Source organism: Mustela putorius, unplaced genomic scaffold (genome assembly GCF_011764305.1).
Source record: "Mustela putorius furo isolate JIRA1106 unplaced genomic scaffold, ASM1176430v1.1 tig00003858_pilon_pilon_pilon, whole genome shotgun sequence".
NCBI lineage: Eukaryota > Metazoa > Chordata > Mammalia > Carnivora > Mustelidae > Mustela > Mustela putorius.
This window is the reverse complement of record NW_025422010.1, coordinates 3928236-3948126: the sequence shown is the minus strand read 5'-3', so window position 1 is coordinate 3948126 and position 19891 is coordinate 3928236. Positions and strand designations below refer to the sequence as shown.

Here is a 19891-nt window from a genome sequence, read left to right as displayed (position 1 = left end):
GCCAGGCCTGCAGCAGGTACAAGGCTGTGCTAATGGGTTCTCTTAAGGATTTAAATATAATAATGTATTCGAGGCTTTTGATACACTGCCTGGCACATGCAAAATGAACATACAAGAATCTGATCTTGCTCCAGCTGTTTCTCTTGGAATGAACTGGTTACACTGTGTGATGGCCTTCATCAAAATGTGGTGTGAGTGGTGGATGAAACAGCCAGTGGATGTTACATGAGTTGTGAGATGATATTATTCCAGCTCTACCCCACCCTCTTGCCCTGGTCTTACTCCCACATTTGAACCCTCCCCCACCCCACTCTCTGTAAAATATAGACTAATCAATCTTTAAAATGTCATTCGTTTATTGATGCTTGGCAAATCTACCTCTGTTTCCTCTTTCATCTTGTCCAGTTACATCCTTTTCCTTTGAGCCTTCCCCTCCTCTTCTAAGATCACTTACTTGAAGCAGGGCCTTTTTCTCCAGACATCTACTTAAGGAGAAGCTAGAGGACAAGGCAAGGCACATGAGCCAGTGTCCCAGTTGGGCAGTGTCTGAGGATAGAAGATAAAGTAAGTGATGGTCACTTCATCTTCTGGTGTGGAAAATGCTTGTGACTTATAAAAAATAAATACTGAAGTTTGGGCCATGTCACTTTGTTCTCGTGTGGTGGTTTTTAGCCTCAACCTTGTGATTCCTTGGCTGATAGGAGAAAGTGGCTTCCCTGAGCATAGCAGCCCCACGCTACCCCCACCCCCTATCAGCTGTCACAGCAGCGCGGAGTCACCTGCCTGTCCCTGCCAGGCAGGTGGGTGACAGGGGAGCAGGGGATGTCCTTGCCCAGACTCAGGAGTCAGAGGAGCCCCCCCCCTCCTTTCCATGTGGAGGGCTGACTGAGGGTGATTCTCAGTGATTCTTCTCCTACCCCAAGGCTATTTGGAAAGGGGTTTGGTGGTCACAGTGACTGAGGAACAACTGACATTTGAGAAGGCATAGCAAAGAATTTTGGCTGTATTTCAAAACCGCAGCATTTTGGTACATGCCTGGCCCTACAGGTCCTGTCCAACAGTCAGACACTCCTCATCTCTGGGGATTTGTATTGCTGACCTCCATGGAGGTACTGCATGTCGTAAGTCCTGTGTTTTTTGTCTTAACAAAGAAAAAATGGGTCAGAATTGGAAAGTTTGGGTCTAGCCCTCTGAGGAAGGATGAGTTAGCCACGCCCCAAATCAGAATGCAGGGCATTCTGTTGGGGGTGGCTGTGATTCCCAACTTGAGTCCTGTTTCCCACTTAGCCAAGCTGGTTTTGGGATAGAGATCTGGACAAAAGAGTCAGATAGGGCCTGCCTTCTGGTTCCTGTGCTGCTCCTGTCCACTTGCCATAGGAATGGAGCAGGCAGGTCAGCCCTTTTGTGAAATGAGCTGATTGGACTAGATGGGTTTTCTGATAAATATAGCAGTCTCTGGCTTTCCTAATTTAAATTTTACTAGTAGAACTTCCATATAGTAGTCTTTATGAGCCACACACATCCCACTCCCCCTTGGATGCTAGGCCCTTGTGTGTGAATATCACGGGGCTAGCTGATCTCTGAGCTCCTTGTAGTGTGACATTCAGATACTCTGTCCTTCTGTTGTAACTCTGATGCCTCCCAGAGCCCATGAGGGTCTGGGCCTCCCATTAACAGCAGCCTTAACTGGGCTTCACTGCTGAGTCACGTGGCAGGGTGTGCTGTGCAGAAAAAGCCCTTGGACCCAGCTCTCTGCTCACATCTTCCTTTTCTCTAGGTGTGTTCCTTGGAGAGGATTTGCCTCTTCAGAGCGCCTCACAGAATTATTCCAAAGGGCAGAATACGTGAAACTGTTCAGCAACCAAGAGCCCCGCCACATTGTGCCAGGAAGCAGGGAGGTTATAGGCAATCTCTTTGGTGCCATGAAGTGACAGCCCCTGGGAGAGGACTGATGGGACTGCAAGAAGTCACCATAGGGACTGCTGAGCCAAGGGTCTCAAGAACCTTAATGGAGGGATCACGGGGGGAAGGCTGGATAGAGGTGGTCCTTTGCCTCATGAAAAGAAAAATGGCATTTAGAATACTGTAGAGAAGGCAACGACCTTATAATTTAATCACAGTTTATTCTAGAATGACTCCTGGGAACTGTCCCGAATGCCTGGTAATGCCCTCTTCATCTTCTTGTTCTGCCCTTCTGGAACCATTCCCTCCCTGTCCTGCTGCTGATGGGTGTTCTGCTGAAGGTTTTCACTGCCTGCAGCATCCAGTCCTGGAGCCATAACACATCCCCCAGTGCCTTTGGTCTTATCTTCTGCTGAGCCCTAGCCAAGCAGAGAGCTCCTTTCTAGCGTTAGTGGCCCTTGTCGAGGCTGCACCCTTGACCTTTAGGCCTTCGCTGTGGTCTCTGGTGGTGCATGTGCTGCCCATCCTGAGGTCTCATTCAAGCCCCTTATTCGTCTCCTCTTATCTGAGGACACAGCTAACTGTATTTCAGAAGGCCCTCTTAGCACGTATGCCCTGTGTTTTGTATTTTCATGACCTGTGTTATCAGCAGTGATCTCTGTCCCCTCCTAAAGCTGTCAGGGGCAGCGGGCCTGGCCCAAGTTCTAGCCAGGGAGCACCGAGTTCCTGACATGGTGCTGGACAGGGCCCAGCACCCCACGGGAACCATTCTCCTGGACCTTTCCTGTCACACAGCAGAGCCTTATTTTCAGATCTCTCCCCTCTGCGCTGGTGTATAGTGTGGGGCCAGATAGATATGCCTTTCGTAGTCCTTCCTTGGGTGGGGGTGGAGGTGGGGACGAGACCCAGGGAACAGCCCCTCTGGGAAGCAGCTCTTGCTCTTTCTAAGGGGGAATGTCTGAGCAGTCTGTCGGAGGCTGCACTGCCCACCTGGGAGCGGGTCTGCTGGGAGACTGGGGCCTCTTGGTCCCCTGGGTGGGCACTCCAGCAAGGCATGGAGGGCTGCGTCCAATGATGTACATCTGCTCTGTGCAGACCATCGGAGCCGGCTGGGGGCCGTGAGAGGGGATGGGATGTAGTTCTGTCTTGCATTTCCTGGCTGGAAGTTTTTGATTTCCTGAGCTTAGTGACTGTGGACTTGTGTGCTTCTGGTGTTCCTTGTCTTCCATTTCTCTGTGGGCAGATGTTAGGAGAAATCAATTCCAAACAATTAAGGCTTCATACTAAATTTCACACAGTAATTTGGGACAGCTCAGCTTACATAATTTAAAATGAGGCCAAGGCTTGCTGACAAAGAAGAAATTGAATCCAGAGAAAGAATCTGTATTGGAGAGGCTTCTAAGTTTCTACAGGGCCCGAATCCTCAAATTCCCAAACGTTGCATGTCTCTGGCAGCTCTGCGAGGTCAAAACCATATTCATAATAGTAGCAAGAGGTCATTAGCTGCATTCTCTCATTCTCTCACCAGTGCACAGTGGCATTACTGGAGGCCACTTGACATGTGATTGATGGCTAATGGGTTTCGTGCTTAGGATCCTCTCTCCCTCTGCCTCTTTTAAAGGATTTTTTTAAAAGCCATGGTAAAATCCACATAAGATTTAACATTTTAGCCATTTTTAAGTGTACATTTCAATGCCATTAAGTACATAGACACTGCTGTGCCACTGTCACCATCCCTCTCCAGAATTCTTTTCATCTTCCCAAACTGAAACTCTATCCTCATTAGACAACTCTCCATTCTCCCTCCCCCCAGCCCCTGGTAATCTCTGCGCTCCTTTCTTTGTCTGAATTTCACTCCTCTAGGGCACCTCATATAGGTGGAATCGTACAGCATTTGTTCTTTTGTGTCTGGCTTGTTTCACTGAGCATAATGTCCTCAAGGTCCATCCTTGTAGCAAGTGTCAGAATTTCCTTCCTTTTTAAAAAGACCTGCTAATATTCCATAGAAGAGATGCATCACATATTTCTTCATTCATCTGTTGGTGAATGCTTGGGTTGTTACCACCTCTTGGCTGTTGAGAGTAATGCTGCCGTGAGCATCAGTGTACAGGCATCTGAGTCCCTGCCTTCACCCCTTTTGGACAGATAGCTAGGAGTGGAATTGCTGGGTCATATGTTTTAACCCTTTGAGTCTATGTTTGAGAACCTAGTGTTCACAAAATTTCTTGATTTTAATTTCTAATACAATACATATTGGTAGATATAACCCACATAAACTGAAGATCTTTGGGTTCCTTAGAAATTTCAAGTGCATAAAGGATTTGGGAATGAAAACATTTGAGAACCTATTAGTCAGAAGTTCTCATTTTGGTTCTGTGGCCTTGCACTTCTGTAGTTAGGGCATAGATTACTTTGAAAAATGTCAACAGTCCCTTGGCTAGGAAGGGCCTGCCTGTGTCTCCCATTTGTTAGCCAGGGGATAGGCATCACAAGGGAAGGTTTGGGGCAGACCCTTGGCAAACCCAGTAGTGGGCAGAGGGGGTGACTGTTTTTGAACAGTTTTAGATGAGACAGAAATTGTGCTGGATGCTCTACAAAGGGACTTGGGAGGATAGTGAGGAAGAAAAGGAAAAGGAATGTTGATTTGTAGCTTGAGTTATTGTAGTGAGACCCATCAGAATTGCTGGGTGACCTGCAAGCGACTGACTGTGTGTCAGTTCCCTGCCACACGAGGCAAGCTCTGTCATATCCTAGGTCTGCCTACTTTGTTTACCACTCTGGCCCAGGAGAGTTGCCTGGCACGAAGTGGCGCTTCTAAATAGTCTTCGAATGAGTGATTCACATGTATTAACCAGTGACTCACAGGTTGGATTGCTGTCAGAAGAGCCCCAGCACTACAGGCCTACAGGCGAGCCAGGAAGTGAGAGAACCTTCCCTGCTGAGATCAGAGAACTGTTGACACTTTGTTACAGACTTAAAGAGAGGGAGATCTTTGAGCAGTTTGGTTCATCTAACATTTAGTAAGTGCCCCACTGTGCTGGGTGTTGGGTATGGGGTGGAGGATAAAGATTTATCCCTACACTTACACTCTGGGACAGGGTTTAGCAAAAACTCCGTAGCTGGCTTCTTTTTTAAAAAACATGTTTCTGCATGTATCAACAGTTCATTCCTTGTATGTATGTGAGTGAGTGAGAGAGAGAGAACACGAGTGGGGAGGGGGTAGGGGGAGAAGCAGACTCCCTGCGTAGGGAGCCTGACATGGGCCTGGATCCCAGGACCTGAGATCACTACCTGAGCTGAAGGCAGACACTTAACGGACTGAGCCACCCAGGTGCTCGGCTTGTTCCTTTTTATTGCTGAGTAAACAGTCCACTGTACTGCGATTTGTTTATCCATTCACTTTTTTGGACATTTGGGTTTCTAGCTTTTGGCTCTTAACAAAATCTAAAATTACTCTTTGTATGGACATGTAACTTTCATTTCTCTTGGGTAAATGCCTGGGAGTGGAATGACTGGGTCATATAATGGGTGTATATTCAGCTTTCTACAAACTGTCAAATTGTTTTTCAAAGTAATTTTACAATTTTACCTTCGCACTAGCAGTATAGCAAGTTTCCAGTTACTTTGCATACATGTCAATACTTGGTATCATCATTCTTTTTAATTTTAGCCATTCTAACAAGTATGTGATAGCATCTCATTGTGATTTTAATTTGCATTTCCTTAATGACTAATGTTGAGTATCTTTTATGTGCTTATGTGCCATCTGTGTTTCTTCTTTGGTTAAATGTCCTTTAAAATATTTTGCCACTTTGGGACGCCTGGGTGGCTCAGTTGGTTAAGCAGCTGCCTTCGGCTCAGGTCATGATCCCAGCATCCTGGGATCGAGTCCCACATCTGGCTCCTTGCTAGGCAGGGAACCTGCTTCTCCCTCTGCCTCTGCCTGCCTCTCTGTTTGCCTGTGCTTGCTCTCTGCCCCCCCCCCTCTCTGATAAATAAATAAATAAATATTTTAAAAAATATATTTTGCCACTTTAAAGTCATGTGGGTTGTTTTATTATTATTGAAATTTGAGGGTTCTTTATATATTTTGGGTACAAGCCCTTTATCAGATACTTGATTTACAAATGTTTTCTCGTAATATGTGACTTGTCTTTTCATTTTCTTTACAGTGTCTTTGAAGAAGAAAAATTCTCAATTTTGATGAAGTCCAGTTTATCAACTTTTTCTTTTATGGATCATACTTTGGCTCTACGTATAGTACTTTGGCTATACATATCTAAGAAATCTAGCCCGACATCACAAGATTTTCTCCTGTATTTTCTTATAAGTGTTATAGTTATAGGTCTGTGATCTGTTTTAAGTTAATTTTTTGGTATAGGGAATGGACCAAAATTTGTTCTTTCTTCTTTCTTTATTTTTTGATGGATATCCACAGTTGTCCCAGGACCATTTCTTTCTTCATGGAATTGCCTTTGTATCTTGATTGTAAATCACCATCACATATGTGGTCTTCTTTTAGACTCTGCTCTGGTTCCATTGATCTTGATGTCTGTCTTTGATGCTTATGGCATACTCCTTTTTTTTTTTCCCCCTTTTAAGATTTTATTTATTTGTTTAATTTATTTGAGACACAGTGAGAGAGGGAATACAAGCAGGCGGAGTGGGAGAGGGAGAAGCAGGCTTCCCGCTGAACAGGGAGCCCAATACGGGGCTTGATTCCAGGACCCTGGGATCATGACTTGAGCTGAAGGCAGATACTTAATGACGGAGCCACCCAGGCACCCCAGTAGCACACTGTCTTGATTACTGTACCTTTACAGTAATTCTTGAAGTCAAATAGTGTATATCCTCCAACTTTGTTCTTCCTTTCCAAAGTATTTTGGGTATTTTAAGTCCTTTGGATTTTCATTTGAATTTTAGAGTCAGTTTGTCAATTTGTACAAAGTCCTGCTGGAATATTGATGGGGATTGAATTGAATCTGTAGAAGGATGTGGGTAGAATTTGAGCAGGGGGAAGGGGAGAGAGAGATTGATTCCTCAAGCAGATTCTCCACTGAGTGGGGAGCTTAATGGGGGCAGTTGATTCCAGGACCCTGAGATCATGACCTGAGCTGAAACCCAGAGTTACTCAACCAACCTAGCCACCCTGGTGCCCCTTGAATTGGTATCTTAATGACGTTGGATCTGTTGATCCAGGAACATTTCATATAACCCCATAGGTTTAGATCTTTAAAAAATTTCTCTTAGCTATATTCTGTAATTTTAGGACTTGTACTAATAGGAATAATAGGACTTTAGGACTTGTACTAATAATATGTACAGTAGGACTTGCTTACATCTGTCATTAGATTTATCCCTAAGCATTTACCTTTTTTTGATGCTGTTGAGGTAATTTTAAATATCTTAATTTCTGGAGCAGTTTGTATAGAATTGATCTTATTTTGGGGCACCTGGGTTGCACAGTCGGTTGTGTGTCTGACTCTTGGTTTCAGCTCCGGTAGTGGTCTTAGGGTCATGTAATTGAGCCGCGTGATGGACTCCACACTCAGCTCGTGGGTTCTACTTGGGATTCTCCCCCTCTGTTCCTTCCCTTGTTCTCTCTCTCTCTCTCTCAAATAAATAAATCTTTTTTTTTTTTTTAAAGATTTTATTTATTTATTTGACAGACAGAGATCACAAGTAGGCAGAGAGGCAGGCAGAGAGAGAGGAGAGAAAGCAGGCTCCCTGCTGAGCAGAGAGCCCGATACGGGGCTTGATCCCAGGACCCTGGGATCACGACCCGAACCGAAGGCAGAGGCTTTAACCCACTGAGCCACCCAGGCGCCCCATCAAATAAATAAATCTTAAGAAAGAAAAGATTGGTCCTATTTCTTCCATAAATATGTGGTAGAATTTTCCAGTGAAGCCATCTGGGTCTGGAGTTTTCTTATGTTTAAACTAAAAATTCAGTTTCTGAAGTAACTATAAAGTTACTCAGGTGTCTGGGCTGCCTCTTTGAGTGAGCGCTGGTAGTTCATGCCTTTCAAGGAATTTATCTTACTGATATAAAGTTGTTCATACTATTACCTTATTATTCTCCCATCCTTTTTTATCCTTTTTAATATCCGAAATCCTAGTGGTTGACACCTCTCTTCTGACAGTAGTATTTTGTGTTCTTAATTTTTTCCTGACTAGTCTGTCTAGAGGTTTATTAATGTTATTAATCTTCTAGAAAAACACCTTTTGTTTTCATTATTTTCTCTAATATTCTGTTTTGTGTATTTCCACTCCGATCTTCATTTTTTCTTGTCTGCCATCTGCTTTGGGTTTCATTTGCTTTGCTTTTTTAATTTCTTAAAGAGGAAGCTGAGATTACTGATTCAAGACCTTTTCTGATACAGGAGTTTAATGCAGTCCATTTGTCTCTGGGAACTGTTTTAGTCTCATCCCACAAATTTTCATCAATTTAAAATGCTTTCTAATTTCCTTTTTCATTTCTTCTTTGACCCATAGGCTATTTGGAAGTGTGTCAGTTATTCCATATAGTCAGGGGATTTTCCAGATCTCTTTCTGCCATTGATTTTTAATTTAATTCCATTGTGGCCAACAACATACTCTGTATGCTTTGAATCATTATAAATTTATTAGTAATTTATTTTATGGATCATAATATTATTTATTATGGTAAATGTTATATACATGAAAAGAATGTGTAGTCTGCTGTTGTTGACTGGAGAGTTTTGGAATGTCTGTTGGTGTTGTTCAGTTTGTCTGTATCCTTGCTGATTTCCTGCCTGCTGCTTCTATCAGTTATTGAGAGAGGGGATGGAAATCAGTTGTGAATTTGTCTATGATAGCAGTTTTTCCTTCATATTTTAAAGCTCTGCTATAGATGCATAAACATTTTAGGATTATTTTGTCATTTGTCATTATTAAATGACCTTCTTTATTCCTGGTAATATTTGCTCTGAAGTCTACTTTGTGTAATACTGATTTGGCCACTCTAGCTTTCTTTTGATCGGTGTTATTAGCATGGTATATCTTTTTCCATTCTTTTATTTTTACCTATCTTAGTGTCCTTCTATAAAGTGGGTCTCTTTTAGACAACATGTAACTGGGTCTTGTTTTTTTCACCTGTGTGACAAGTTATGCTTTTTAACTGGGGTGTTTAGATCACCTCATCTGTTTATTGATAAGGCGCAATTAATTAAAATCTGCCATTTTGTCACTTGTTTTCTATTTGTACCATCTGTTTCCTTTTTCTTTCTGCTTTTTGCATTGAGTGTTTTTATTCCATTTTGTCATCTTCATTGGCTTATTTGTTAAAACTTTTGTGCTGGCTTTGTGGTATTCATCTTGAACATCCTGCAGTTGACCTTCACATGACAAGACTCCTTTACATGTAGTGTAAGAGGCTTGAAGTGGTATGCTGCTGCTGCTCCCTTCCCAGCTTTTGTGCTGGCATTGTCAAAGTTCTACTTCGCAATATGGGATCCATGTTTTTGCTTTAAATAATTCTAGGTTGACTGCTTTCTTTGTTTTCAGAAGTTAAAAATGTTGCTCCACCATCTTCTGGCTTGTATTGTTTCTAACTGCTGTCCTGTTTGTTTTCCTCTGCAGATTACGTCTTTTTTCTCTGGCCCTTCAGGCTCTTCTTTTTTTTTTTTTTTTTTTTTAATTTTTTTTTAATTTATTTTTTTTTTATTTTTTATTTTTTTTTAAAGATTTTATTTATTTATCAGAGAGAGAGAGGGGAGAGAGCGAGCACAGGCAGACAGAATGGCAGGCAGAGGCAGAGGGAGAAGCAGGCTCCCCGCCGAGCAAGGAGCCCAATGTGGGACTCGATCCCAGGACGCTGGGATCACGACCCGAGCCGAAGGCAGCTGCTCAACCAACTGAGCCACCCAGGCGTCCCTTTTTTTTTTTTTTAAGGATTTTATTTATTTATTTGACAGAGAGAAATCACAAGTAGTCGGAGAGGCAGGCAGAGAGAGAGAGAGGGAAGCAGGCTCCCCGCTGAGCAGAGAGCCCGATGCGGGACTCGATCCCAGGACCCTGAGATCATGACCTGAGCCGAAGGCAGCGGCTTAACCCACTGAGCCACCCAGGCGCCCCACCCTTCAGGCTCTTTTAAGATTTTCTCTTTATCACCGGTTTTAAGCAATTTGATTGTGATGTGCCTTGGAGTAGGTTGTTTGTTTGTTTGTTTTAATTTCTTATAGTTGGGGTTCATGTTGACTTGGATCTATGGGTTTTCATCAAATTGGGAAATGTTTTTGTCATTGTTTCTTCAAATACTTTGTCTCTTCGTCCCCCAAGTCTGTGTCACACAGCTCATAGTTTATGTTTTCTAGCCCTTTTTCGGTATTTTAGTTTCTTATGTTATCTTCACGTCATTCATCTTTTCTTCTGTGAAACTGAATCTGTTCGTACTACGCCTTGCAGTTTTCATCTCAAGGCAGTAGATTTGCTTTCTTAAAATCTTCTGTATCTACCGAACATGTTTGATTTTTCCTCTGTGTGAGGAAAAATGTGTGACACAAGTTTTCATTTTAATGTCCTTGTCTACTTTATCATTTGTACCTTTTCTGAGTCAGTTTTGATTGAATTTTTTTCATTTTGGTCATAATTTCCTGTTCCTTTGCAAGTCTGGCAGCTTTTTTTATTGAGTGCCACACTTTGTGAATTTTGCCTTTCTGGTTACTGTGTATTTTTGCATTCCTATAAATATTCTCGACCTTTGTTCTAGGATGTGACTTGGAAACAATGTGAACCTTTCAGATGCTTTTTTATTTATTTCATTTTTTATTATGTTATGTTAATCACCATGCAGTACTTCATTAGTTTTTGATGTAGTATTCCATGACTCATTGTTTGCATATAACACCGAGTGCTCATTGCAATACGTGCCCCCCTTAATACCCATCACTGGGCTAACCCATCCCCCCACCGCCTCCCCTCTGAAACCCTCAGTTTGTTTCCTAGAGCCCATAGGCTCTCATGGTTCGTCTCCCTCTCTGATTTCCCCCCACTTCATTTTTCCCTTCCTTCTCCTAATGTCCATGCTATTCCTTATGTTCCATGTATAAGTGAAACCTTAACCATAATTGTCTTTCTCTGCTTGACTTACTTCCCTTAGCATAATCCCCTCCATTTCCATCCATGTCGATCCAAATGATGGGCATTCATCATCTCTGATGGTTGAATGATATTCTGTTGTATATATGGACCACATCATCTTTATCCATTTATCTGTTGGAGGTCATCTCAGCTCCTCCTGCCATTTGGATATTGTGGACATAGCTGCTTTGAAATTGGGGTGCATGTGCCCCTTCTTTTCACTACATCTGTATTTTTGGGGTAAATACCCAGCAGAAAGACCCCAAAAGTAATAGGCCAGAAATTTACAGAGATAATCTATAGAAACAAGGACTTCACAGGCAAAATGATGGCAATAAAACCATGTCTTTCAACAGTCACTCTGAACACGAATGGCCCAAATGCTCCTGTGAAATAACACAGGGTTGGATAAAAAGACATGGCCCATCCGTATGTTGTCTACAAGAGACTCATTTTGAACCTGAAGATACATCCAGACCAAAAGCGAGAACCATTTTTCATGTCAGCGGACCTCAAAAGAAAGCTGGGGTAGCAATTCTCGTATCAGACAAATTTGATTTTAAGCTAAAGACTTCAGTAAGAGATACAGAAGGACACTTAATCATTCTTAAAGGTCTATCCAACAAGAAGATCTAACAGTTGTAACTTTCTGTGCCCCCAGCATGGGAGCAGCCAACTACATAAGCCAATTGTTAAAATAAGAAAAACATATGGATAATAATACTTAATAGTAGGACACCTCAACGCTCCAGTCTCAGCAACAAACAGATCATCTAAACAGAAGATCAGCAAAGAAACAAGAGTGTTGAATGTTGAATGACACAGTGGACCAGATAGACTTTATACATTCTGTTATATTCTAAATATATGTGGAACATTCCACCCTAAAACAACAGAATACTCATTCTTCTTGGATGCTCATGGAACTTTCTCCAGAATAGATTACATACTGTGTCACAAATCAGGTCTCAACTGATACCAAAAGATTGCGATTATCCTCAACTGTTGCTTTTAATTGCTGCATTTAGTCTGGAGTTTATTTTTCTCCACTAACAAGGCAGGACTCTTGTTTGTACTTAACTTGTACCCCACAAGTAATGAGTTTTTCCACACTGGCTCCTGAAAACAGGCATTGTTTGTGGTCCTGCTCAATTTCAGTTTCTGTTTTTCTATTACCCTTTAGGATGGCCTGGGATAGTTTCCTCACACCACTGATCAGTACTCTGCTTCAATCCCTGAGGGCTTCCTCCCTAGATCTCTGGAGTCTGTCTTTTGTGCCACTTTCTCTTTTCCAGGACTCTTTGGAGCCGCGCTGTGAGTGCTCCTTGCCTTGGTTTCCCCCAATTTTTAGCTGCATCCACTTACCTCCAAGAGTCTTCTCCCCTTGGAGTCCCTCTCCCTGCTTTGTAGCCTGGAAATGTGCTTGAGGCAGTAAGGCTTACCTCACATGTTCTGTGACTCAGGGATCACTGTTCTTTGTTGCTTGATGTCAGTGTCTGGAGAACTGGTGTTTTCTAGTATTTTGCCCCCCTTCTTTTTTTCTCCCATTGTTTCAGGTCGGCAGTTAAATCTATCCCTCTAACTCCATCTTGACTGGAAGACTTTATAAATTATGGAGCATTGTGACTCTTTTGTCCATGCCATATATGTAACAGAAGCTTTCCTTATGATTAGATTGATTGATTTACTGCAGTGCGCAGTGGCAGGTGGAGAAGAGTGAACACTGGATTCTGGGTTCCTTTCCCTGGCCCTTCTTTTCCCTGCTTCAGAGTGGAAGACTCTCAGACATATAACCCTGGCGGGGGATGAGGATTGTCTCCTTGCAGAGCGCTCTGAAGAGGCTCTCTTGTGAAGGTACCAAAGTTATGGTACACGATGCCATGCGTGGCCGTCCCAGGTGGGTGGGGAGGGAAGGGCTCAGGCCTTACATCTGTGTCCTACCTGATTTGGTGGGTTCATCTACCTTGGTTAATTAGAGTGATGATTGGCTCTGGTTACTTAGGCCAGTGATGGGACAGGACTCAGGGGTGGGAAGAGTTCCTGGATTTGAGTGGAACGATTCCAGGACAGGGAAGACCACAGAGGGAGCAGGACCATAGTAAGAGAGCTCTGTTTGTTTCTTCTTCCTGTGGTACCACATTAGCGTGTAGAACTTTATCCTTCACACCTCAGTGCTTTTCCTTGGCTCCACGTATGCCCACGTAGCAGCCATCGCCTCACTTCATAAGTCTGGTGGGAAGGACCAGAGGAAATACTTTGGCCTCTTCAGGTCATTTAATCTCTCTTAGTCATTAGTCTTCACTCTGCTGTTGTATCTCAAAAGCAGCCACACACGAATACATATTTGTGGCCGTGTTCTAATAAAACTTTACTTAAAAAACAAGTGGGAGGGGCAGGAGTTGACCCAAGGGCTATAATTTGCCAACCCCTGCCTCAATTCAAGTCCTCACTTTACTGGGTTATTTGATACTTTGTGTGGTTCCCCTGTTATGATTGCTTCCAGAAACCATCGCCAGTTCTACCTGTCTTAAAACACAGATCTCATCATGTTACTGACCGACTGACTAATTTCTGGCTTCCTTTAACATTCCCAGGAAAGGTCAGAATTATCTTACCCTCAAAGCCTCCATAGTCTGACCCTTTTTATATTTCTCGTCTTACCTCTAGTGATTCCCCATCTGTTGCATACCGTCTTCTCGGCATGTTTTCCTGCCCTGTGATTATCCATGAGCTTTACTTTTTCTGGTATGTTTTCTCCCTTCCTATTACATTATACGTGTTTATTGAAACCACCATCCTGCCTTGGGAACCCTGTTTATATCCCATCTTCTTTCAGAAGGATTCCAGAGCCCCTCAGGTGCAGGCCGTTTCTCCTTCTTCACGCTGTTTGAGCACTCCTGTGGTGCACTCTCCTGATTTGCTCTTCATCAGAAACGTGTGTGTGTGTGTGTGTGTGTGTTTCTTGTTGACCCATAGCTCCTCCTGCGGTGAGAGGTGTGCCCTCTTGTGACCTCTGTAGTCTAGCGCCAAGTCAGACTCTGAGCAGAAATGTGTCAGGTGTGTGTTTGAGGTGGCACATAAAGACCCATGTCTTGGGTGGGGGGCCTTGCCCCTAACCCTAACCCTAACCCTGTCGGGGCGCGCTCCTGGGCCCAGGCGGCGGCAGGCCTGGCTGTCCCATCTCCACTGCTGCCACCGCTTCCTCAATGGCCTCTTGCCCTTTGGTTCCACAGAGCTGCGGTGCAACCCTGGGCAGTTTGCCTGTCGCAGCGGCGCCATCCAGTGCATCCCCCTCCCCTGGCAGTGTGACGGCTGGGTGACTTGTGAGGATGAGAGCGACGAAGCCGACTGTCCAGGTGAGTGTGTAGGGCTGCCCTCGACCCCACCTCCATCACAGCTGTGTGACTGTGCTTCCGTCAGTGGGGGGACGGGGGGTGTCCACTGCAGCCCAGGTGGTAGCCATTCACTGGAAGCTTACATTGAGCTGAAACCCTCCCCTCTCAGCCTTCTCTCTCTCTCTAAGAATAACTGCTCAACACAGGCAGATCCCAGAATTTGCAAAGTTGCAGGGGCAGGGCTGGGGTGAGGCAAGAGAGGTGCCCAGGATGGTATGTTTCTGTTGGCACTGCTGGCCCCGAGAGCAGCGCCCCTGAAATGTGGTACCCTCTTACCGCCTCCTCACCTGCCTCTGGAGGTGGGTGCTCTTTGAGACTTGGCTAGAATCCTGATGAGGGTCATTAGACGGGCTTTGGCTCTACCAACCCGTCCTGCTCGCTCAGTCCCTAGTAAATTTCCACCTGGGGATTTTCTCCTGACAATGCTTGGGCTCCTAAAGATATATGCAGATGCCACAGAAAGTTTAAACTGTTGGTTCTTCACTTGGTTTCTGCCCCAGCACCCTCAGGGAGTGTAACACGCCCCATGAGAAATGGTGTTCACTGCATCCCTGGTTCTTTTGGGTTAGGATGGAATATGTAGTATCTTGGATTTGCCCATACATGTGTGTGTGACACACACACATACATGATCACACACACACACACGCACACACACTAATTTAAGACCCAGGTAGCACCAGTAAAGCCCCTAAGAAGATGTGTTTATTCTACCTTGAGAACCTCAGACCGAATAACTTTTCAGCCTAGCATTTTAATTTCTTGATATTCTAGTTTGGTTTTGCTTTACCAACCTGATTTATTGCTGTTTTCCCTTGAATGGGTAAGCTGGACTGTTTCTTATGCCCACTCTGTGATGAATTTTCTAGCCACATGCTTCATTCATGCCTTTTTCTTTTCCTGAGATCCTCTTGTTCTGTTTTCATGTGGACGGATCTTGCCTGTCCTTCAAGACTTGTCTCAGATGATACCACAACAAGCAGGCATCTCTGGGCCCTCGGGGTGGAGGTTAGCTTCTGCCAGCACCTCTTCTCTCTCTCTGACAACATCTAGAACCACCAGTAATTCTCACCATTACCTGTGCCCATGCTTGATCTCTCCTTCCAGACTGTGAGCTCCCCGAAAGCAGGAGACCTGTCCTCTTCCTAAGTGTGACCTGGCCTAGGACGGAGGTCCTTTTTAACATTTGGTAAATGGAAGGAGTGTTGTAATTCCTGTGGGTCAGGTACTGAAGAAAAACCAGTTACCTCAACCCTGGGTATCAGGTAGGGTATCAAATACAAGGCAACATTTGAGCTTGGGACAGTACTTTGAAGGGGGTTCCGAGTAAGAAGTGGAGGTAGTCTGGTCAGACTGTTTGCCTGAAAAGATGGCCTTTAGAAGGGATCGCAGTTACCCCTCAAGCCTGTTCATTGGATTACGCACGTCTCTAGTTGAGGTACTTGCCTTTGCAAATGAGTTTGAATGGTGGCCGCTGGGGCAGAAGCTTCTGGGACAGCCCTGTGTCTGGGAACCCACCTGCTCCTTCCTTAGGTCACAGCCTGGACGGCACGAGCTACCCTGTGCTTGGGCTGCTGGTGCTTCGTGTTGTGTCAGCTGTTGAGGACCGGCGGTTGTGATTGGGATCTTCCCTGGGTCTGCCTTATGGTATGAAACTTCATAGCCTCCTAGAGAATATTCTGAACAAAGAACCAAATGATTCTTGACTGGTTTTCGAGTGGGAGGACGACTTATTGCTGATCGCAAAGCGCTTTTTGGCTTTGCTTTTAGGGTTGTATGTAATAACTGTTCTGTTGTGTAGGTACAGAAAACAGTGGTTGGCATTCTAGTTCATCTTGTTCATTTCTCCATCCACTGTGGACTTGATAAAGGCAGGGACTAGATTTTATTTCTCTTCTGTCCCACAAGGTCTGGCACAGGAGGTCACAAGTCACTTAGCACAAGTGTTGATGTGAGATTATAGAGGTAGCCATATTTTCTCCCCAGACAGAAATAAAGTCTGTTTAACAGGAGCCTGGAGTTCAGCTTAGATAGTGTGCTCCAGGCCCTAGCCACTGAGGACACAATGATCATGGCAGTGTGTGGAAACTCATGGAGCCCTGATAGGGCCAAGGAGTGTTTGAGAAAGAGTGGGAGGGCTGAGGTGCTGTTGGACCTCCTGGCTCACTCCTGGCCTCCCCTTGTGTCTGGTACCCTGTCTGTCCCGTGATGTAGTGCCACACCATGATCCAGGTGGGCAGTAAGCTTTGATTTCTAATTAGTCTTAAAGCTGGGATTGTGAGGGGCGCCTGGGTGGCTCAGTGGGTTAAAGCCTCTGCTTTCGGCTCAGGTCATGATCCCAGGGTCCTGGGATCGAGCCCCGCATCAGGCTCTCTGCTCAGCAGGGAGCCTGCTTCCCTCTCTCTTCTCTCTGCCTGCCTCTCCATCTACTTGTGATTTCTCTCTGTCAAATAAATAAATAAAATCTTTAAAAAAAAATAAAAAATATTAAAAAAAAGCTGGGACTGTGAGAAATGTAAGTTATGAAAATGAACGAATAATAAATATAGTACTTGTTTCTCACGTCTCTGAATCAAAAATTGCTGAAATTTTGTCATATTTTCTGTTTTGTTGTTTTTTCTTTTTTTAGATTTTATTTATTTATTTGACACAGAGAAAGAGAGAGAGATCAGAAGTAGACAGAGAGGCAAGCAGAGAGAGAGGGAGAAGCAGGCTCCCCGCCAAGCAGAGGGCCCTATGTGGGGCTCGATCCCAGGACCCTGAGATCATGACCTGAGCCAAAGGCAGAGGCTTAACCCACCGAGCCACTCAGGAGCCCCTAAATTAATTTTTTTGAACATCAGGAATATGTTAAATTCTTATTAACATTCCTACCAACTCCCCTACCCCCCCCCCACACACACACAAAAAGAAGAAAGAAGAAAAATCTTTGTGTATGGGGAGGGGAGTGTGGACAGGGAGTTAGCTGATAACTGCCTTTGCTGTGGCCTTCCCGTCTATGGGGAGAGTTTAAATAAACCTGTGAGAAGCCCTGGCCATGCTTGGTTAGGCTTTTGAACATGGGCTTCAGGACTTCTGGAGGGACTGTAAGAGATTACGTTATTGTCCTCCTGAAAGCCTGTTAAATTATAGTAAAAGAGTATAGAAGATATGAAAGATGTAAAATGGAAAAAGATGGAACAGCAGGCCAGTAATTTCAGTATGTTTTTGGAAGATAGGAAATGGATGGTGCTAGATACAGTCTGGACATTCAGTACATTGCCTGCATTTCCAGGGCTGGAAGGCTGGAGCTCTCTTATTCAGACCCCACTGCCAGTGGGCTTTGGCTCTCACTTAGCCCAAGAGATCCTTCCCATGAAGTCTGGAAGGTAGAGGAAGGTGGACTCTCTTCCTCTGGCAGTGGTGTGGGGGTGCGCGGGTGAGGGAGCACATTGGCCTCCATAGCGGCCTCCTGTCTGCTGTCATAGGACTGTAGAGCAGCTGTGATGGGCGGAGGTTTCCTGCGGGTTCCTGTCCTGTGGATGGTGTCCCGAGTTGGGACTAAAGCCGCAGAGGCGGAGTGGAAGGCTAGAGGTGGCTCACTTTTGTGCACACTCCAGCCTCTGCAGTTGCTCTGAAAGTACCTGATACCCCGTATTAAACCCCTTGTTTTTGAAATACCTAGCATGGCTTCTGTTCTTCTGACTGAACCATCTTTGATGTAAATGGAAACTAAAATAAGATGCATAAAGTTCCTTAATGGAGAAAAATGTAGTGGAGACATTAAAGATTTGAATAAATAGAGACAGGATATTCTTGGCTAGGAAGACTCAGTGTGGCCTGTTCTTAGATTGATCTCCAAAGGGGTTTTTGGGAAATGTGACAAGTCAGTTTTAAAATGTGCAGAAGATAAAGTCCTAATATTGTAGGACACTCTGAAGAAGAGTAAGGTGTGAGCAGTTGCCTTACCTGTGCCAAGGCTTACGTTATCGTTGGCTCAGGGAAGCACAGATTGGCCCATGGAACAGAAGAGCTGCCAGAAACAGACCTGAGAAATGATATATGGCACAGGTGGAATTACATATCACTGGGCAGAGGCTAGGTTCCCCAATCGTAGCACTGTGACAGTTGGGAGAGCATGTATATAAAATGTACAGAAAAATTAGTTCCAGGTTAATTGAAGAAAACCTTCTAGAACACACACAATCTAGAAGAATATCTTTATGACCTTGGTAGGAAAGTTTGTTGTTGTTGTTGTTTTTTAAGTCACAAGGATAATCAATTCTAAAATAAAAATGACCAGTTTTACTAGATTAAAATTAAGATATTCCTTTTTCCAAAAGGTACCTGTAAAGAATGTGAACAGACAAGCCACAGAGTGGGAATAAATTTGCAATATGTATAACACATAAAGGATTATAGTCCAGCACACATAAAGAACTCCTACATGTGGACAAAAGACACATGGGCATGTCACGGAAAAATTAACAAGAACAGTGGTTAAACAGATAGAAAGATATACAGCCTCATTAGAATTCCAAGGCCACAGTGAGATTCCACTTTACAGTTACTTAAATAGGCAGAAATTAAGATGTCTCTTGGCAAAAATTAAGGTATTGACAAAACCAAGTGTTGGAGAGGATGTGAGTGACTCGGAAATCTTACCTGCTGCTGGTGAGGGGGATAAACTGATGTACCTGCTTTGGAAAACTGGCATTAACTTACGAAGTTGAACATTCTCATATTCTGTGGTCCAGGATTTTCATCTGGGGAGCTCTAGAGAGGTTCTTGCAGCACTCTTCATACTAATAAACATCTTGGAAACAGCCCAGATGTCTGTGTTCACATCATGGCGATTATGGACCAAACAACAGTGAGTGAATAGTAGGTCCTTGTGACAACATCACTGGATCTTAAGAGCAGCATGTAGGTGACAAAGGCAACTTGCCAAAAAACACAACACCATAAAGACAAGCAAAAGTGACCATTGTCTTATGTACATACATACAGGTGTGATAACAAAAAAGGCAAAATGGTGAAACAAAGTACAGGCTCTTGGTTCCTCCCTGGTGGGGAGACAGAGGAATAAGAAACAACCCTACAGCTCATGTCTGGATTCTGAAGTAGGGTGGGAATAGGGGTGGAGGGCTCACAGCTGTATTTTATTATTAGGCTTTATTTCTTACATTTGTGTTACATATGTTCTTTGGAATATGCCAGATACTATGTAGGCTTTTTTTTTTTTTTCCTTTAAGAAAAGCTAGTAGGAGGAGAGTGAACTTAGCACAGCAGAGAAACTGTAACTGTGAGCCTGGTTGAGGGAAAAATGATTAGGAAATGAACTGGTTTGACAGGCAGCACCACTGAAAGGCTTGGTGCTCTAAATACTGAGGCTGGTGGGCACCTGGCATGGGAATGGATCGGTTGGTGGGATTCTTTCACCATGGGTCTCCCTTCCTTGCTACACAGAGCTAGATGACCCCTCCCACCAGCAGCCAGGAACTTCATTTTGT

General features: G+C 44.1%; 1 protein-coding gene across 4 annotated transcripts in view; it reads left to right on the top strand.

Annotated features, from left to right (window-relative positions):
* DGCR2 (DiGeorge syndrome critical region gene 2) overlaps positions 1 to 19891 on the top strand; it is a 94146-nt gene that overhangs the window by 18354 nt on the left and 55901 nt on the right. For 2 of the 4 annotated variants that reach the window (XM_004742591.3, XM_004742590.3), the window contains exon 2: positions 14238 to 14360. The exons of the other annotated variants lie outside the window; for them this stretch is intronic. In XM_004742591.3, the coding sequence (XP_004742648.1) occupies positions 14238 to 14360 (123 nt within the window). The remainder of the gene's footprint in view (positions 1 to 14237; positions 14361 to 19891) is intronic. 4 annotated transcript variants of the gene reach the window in all.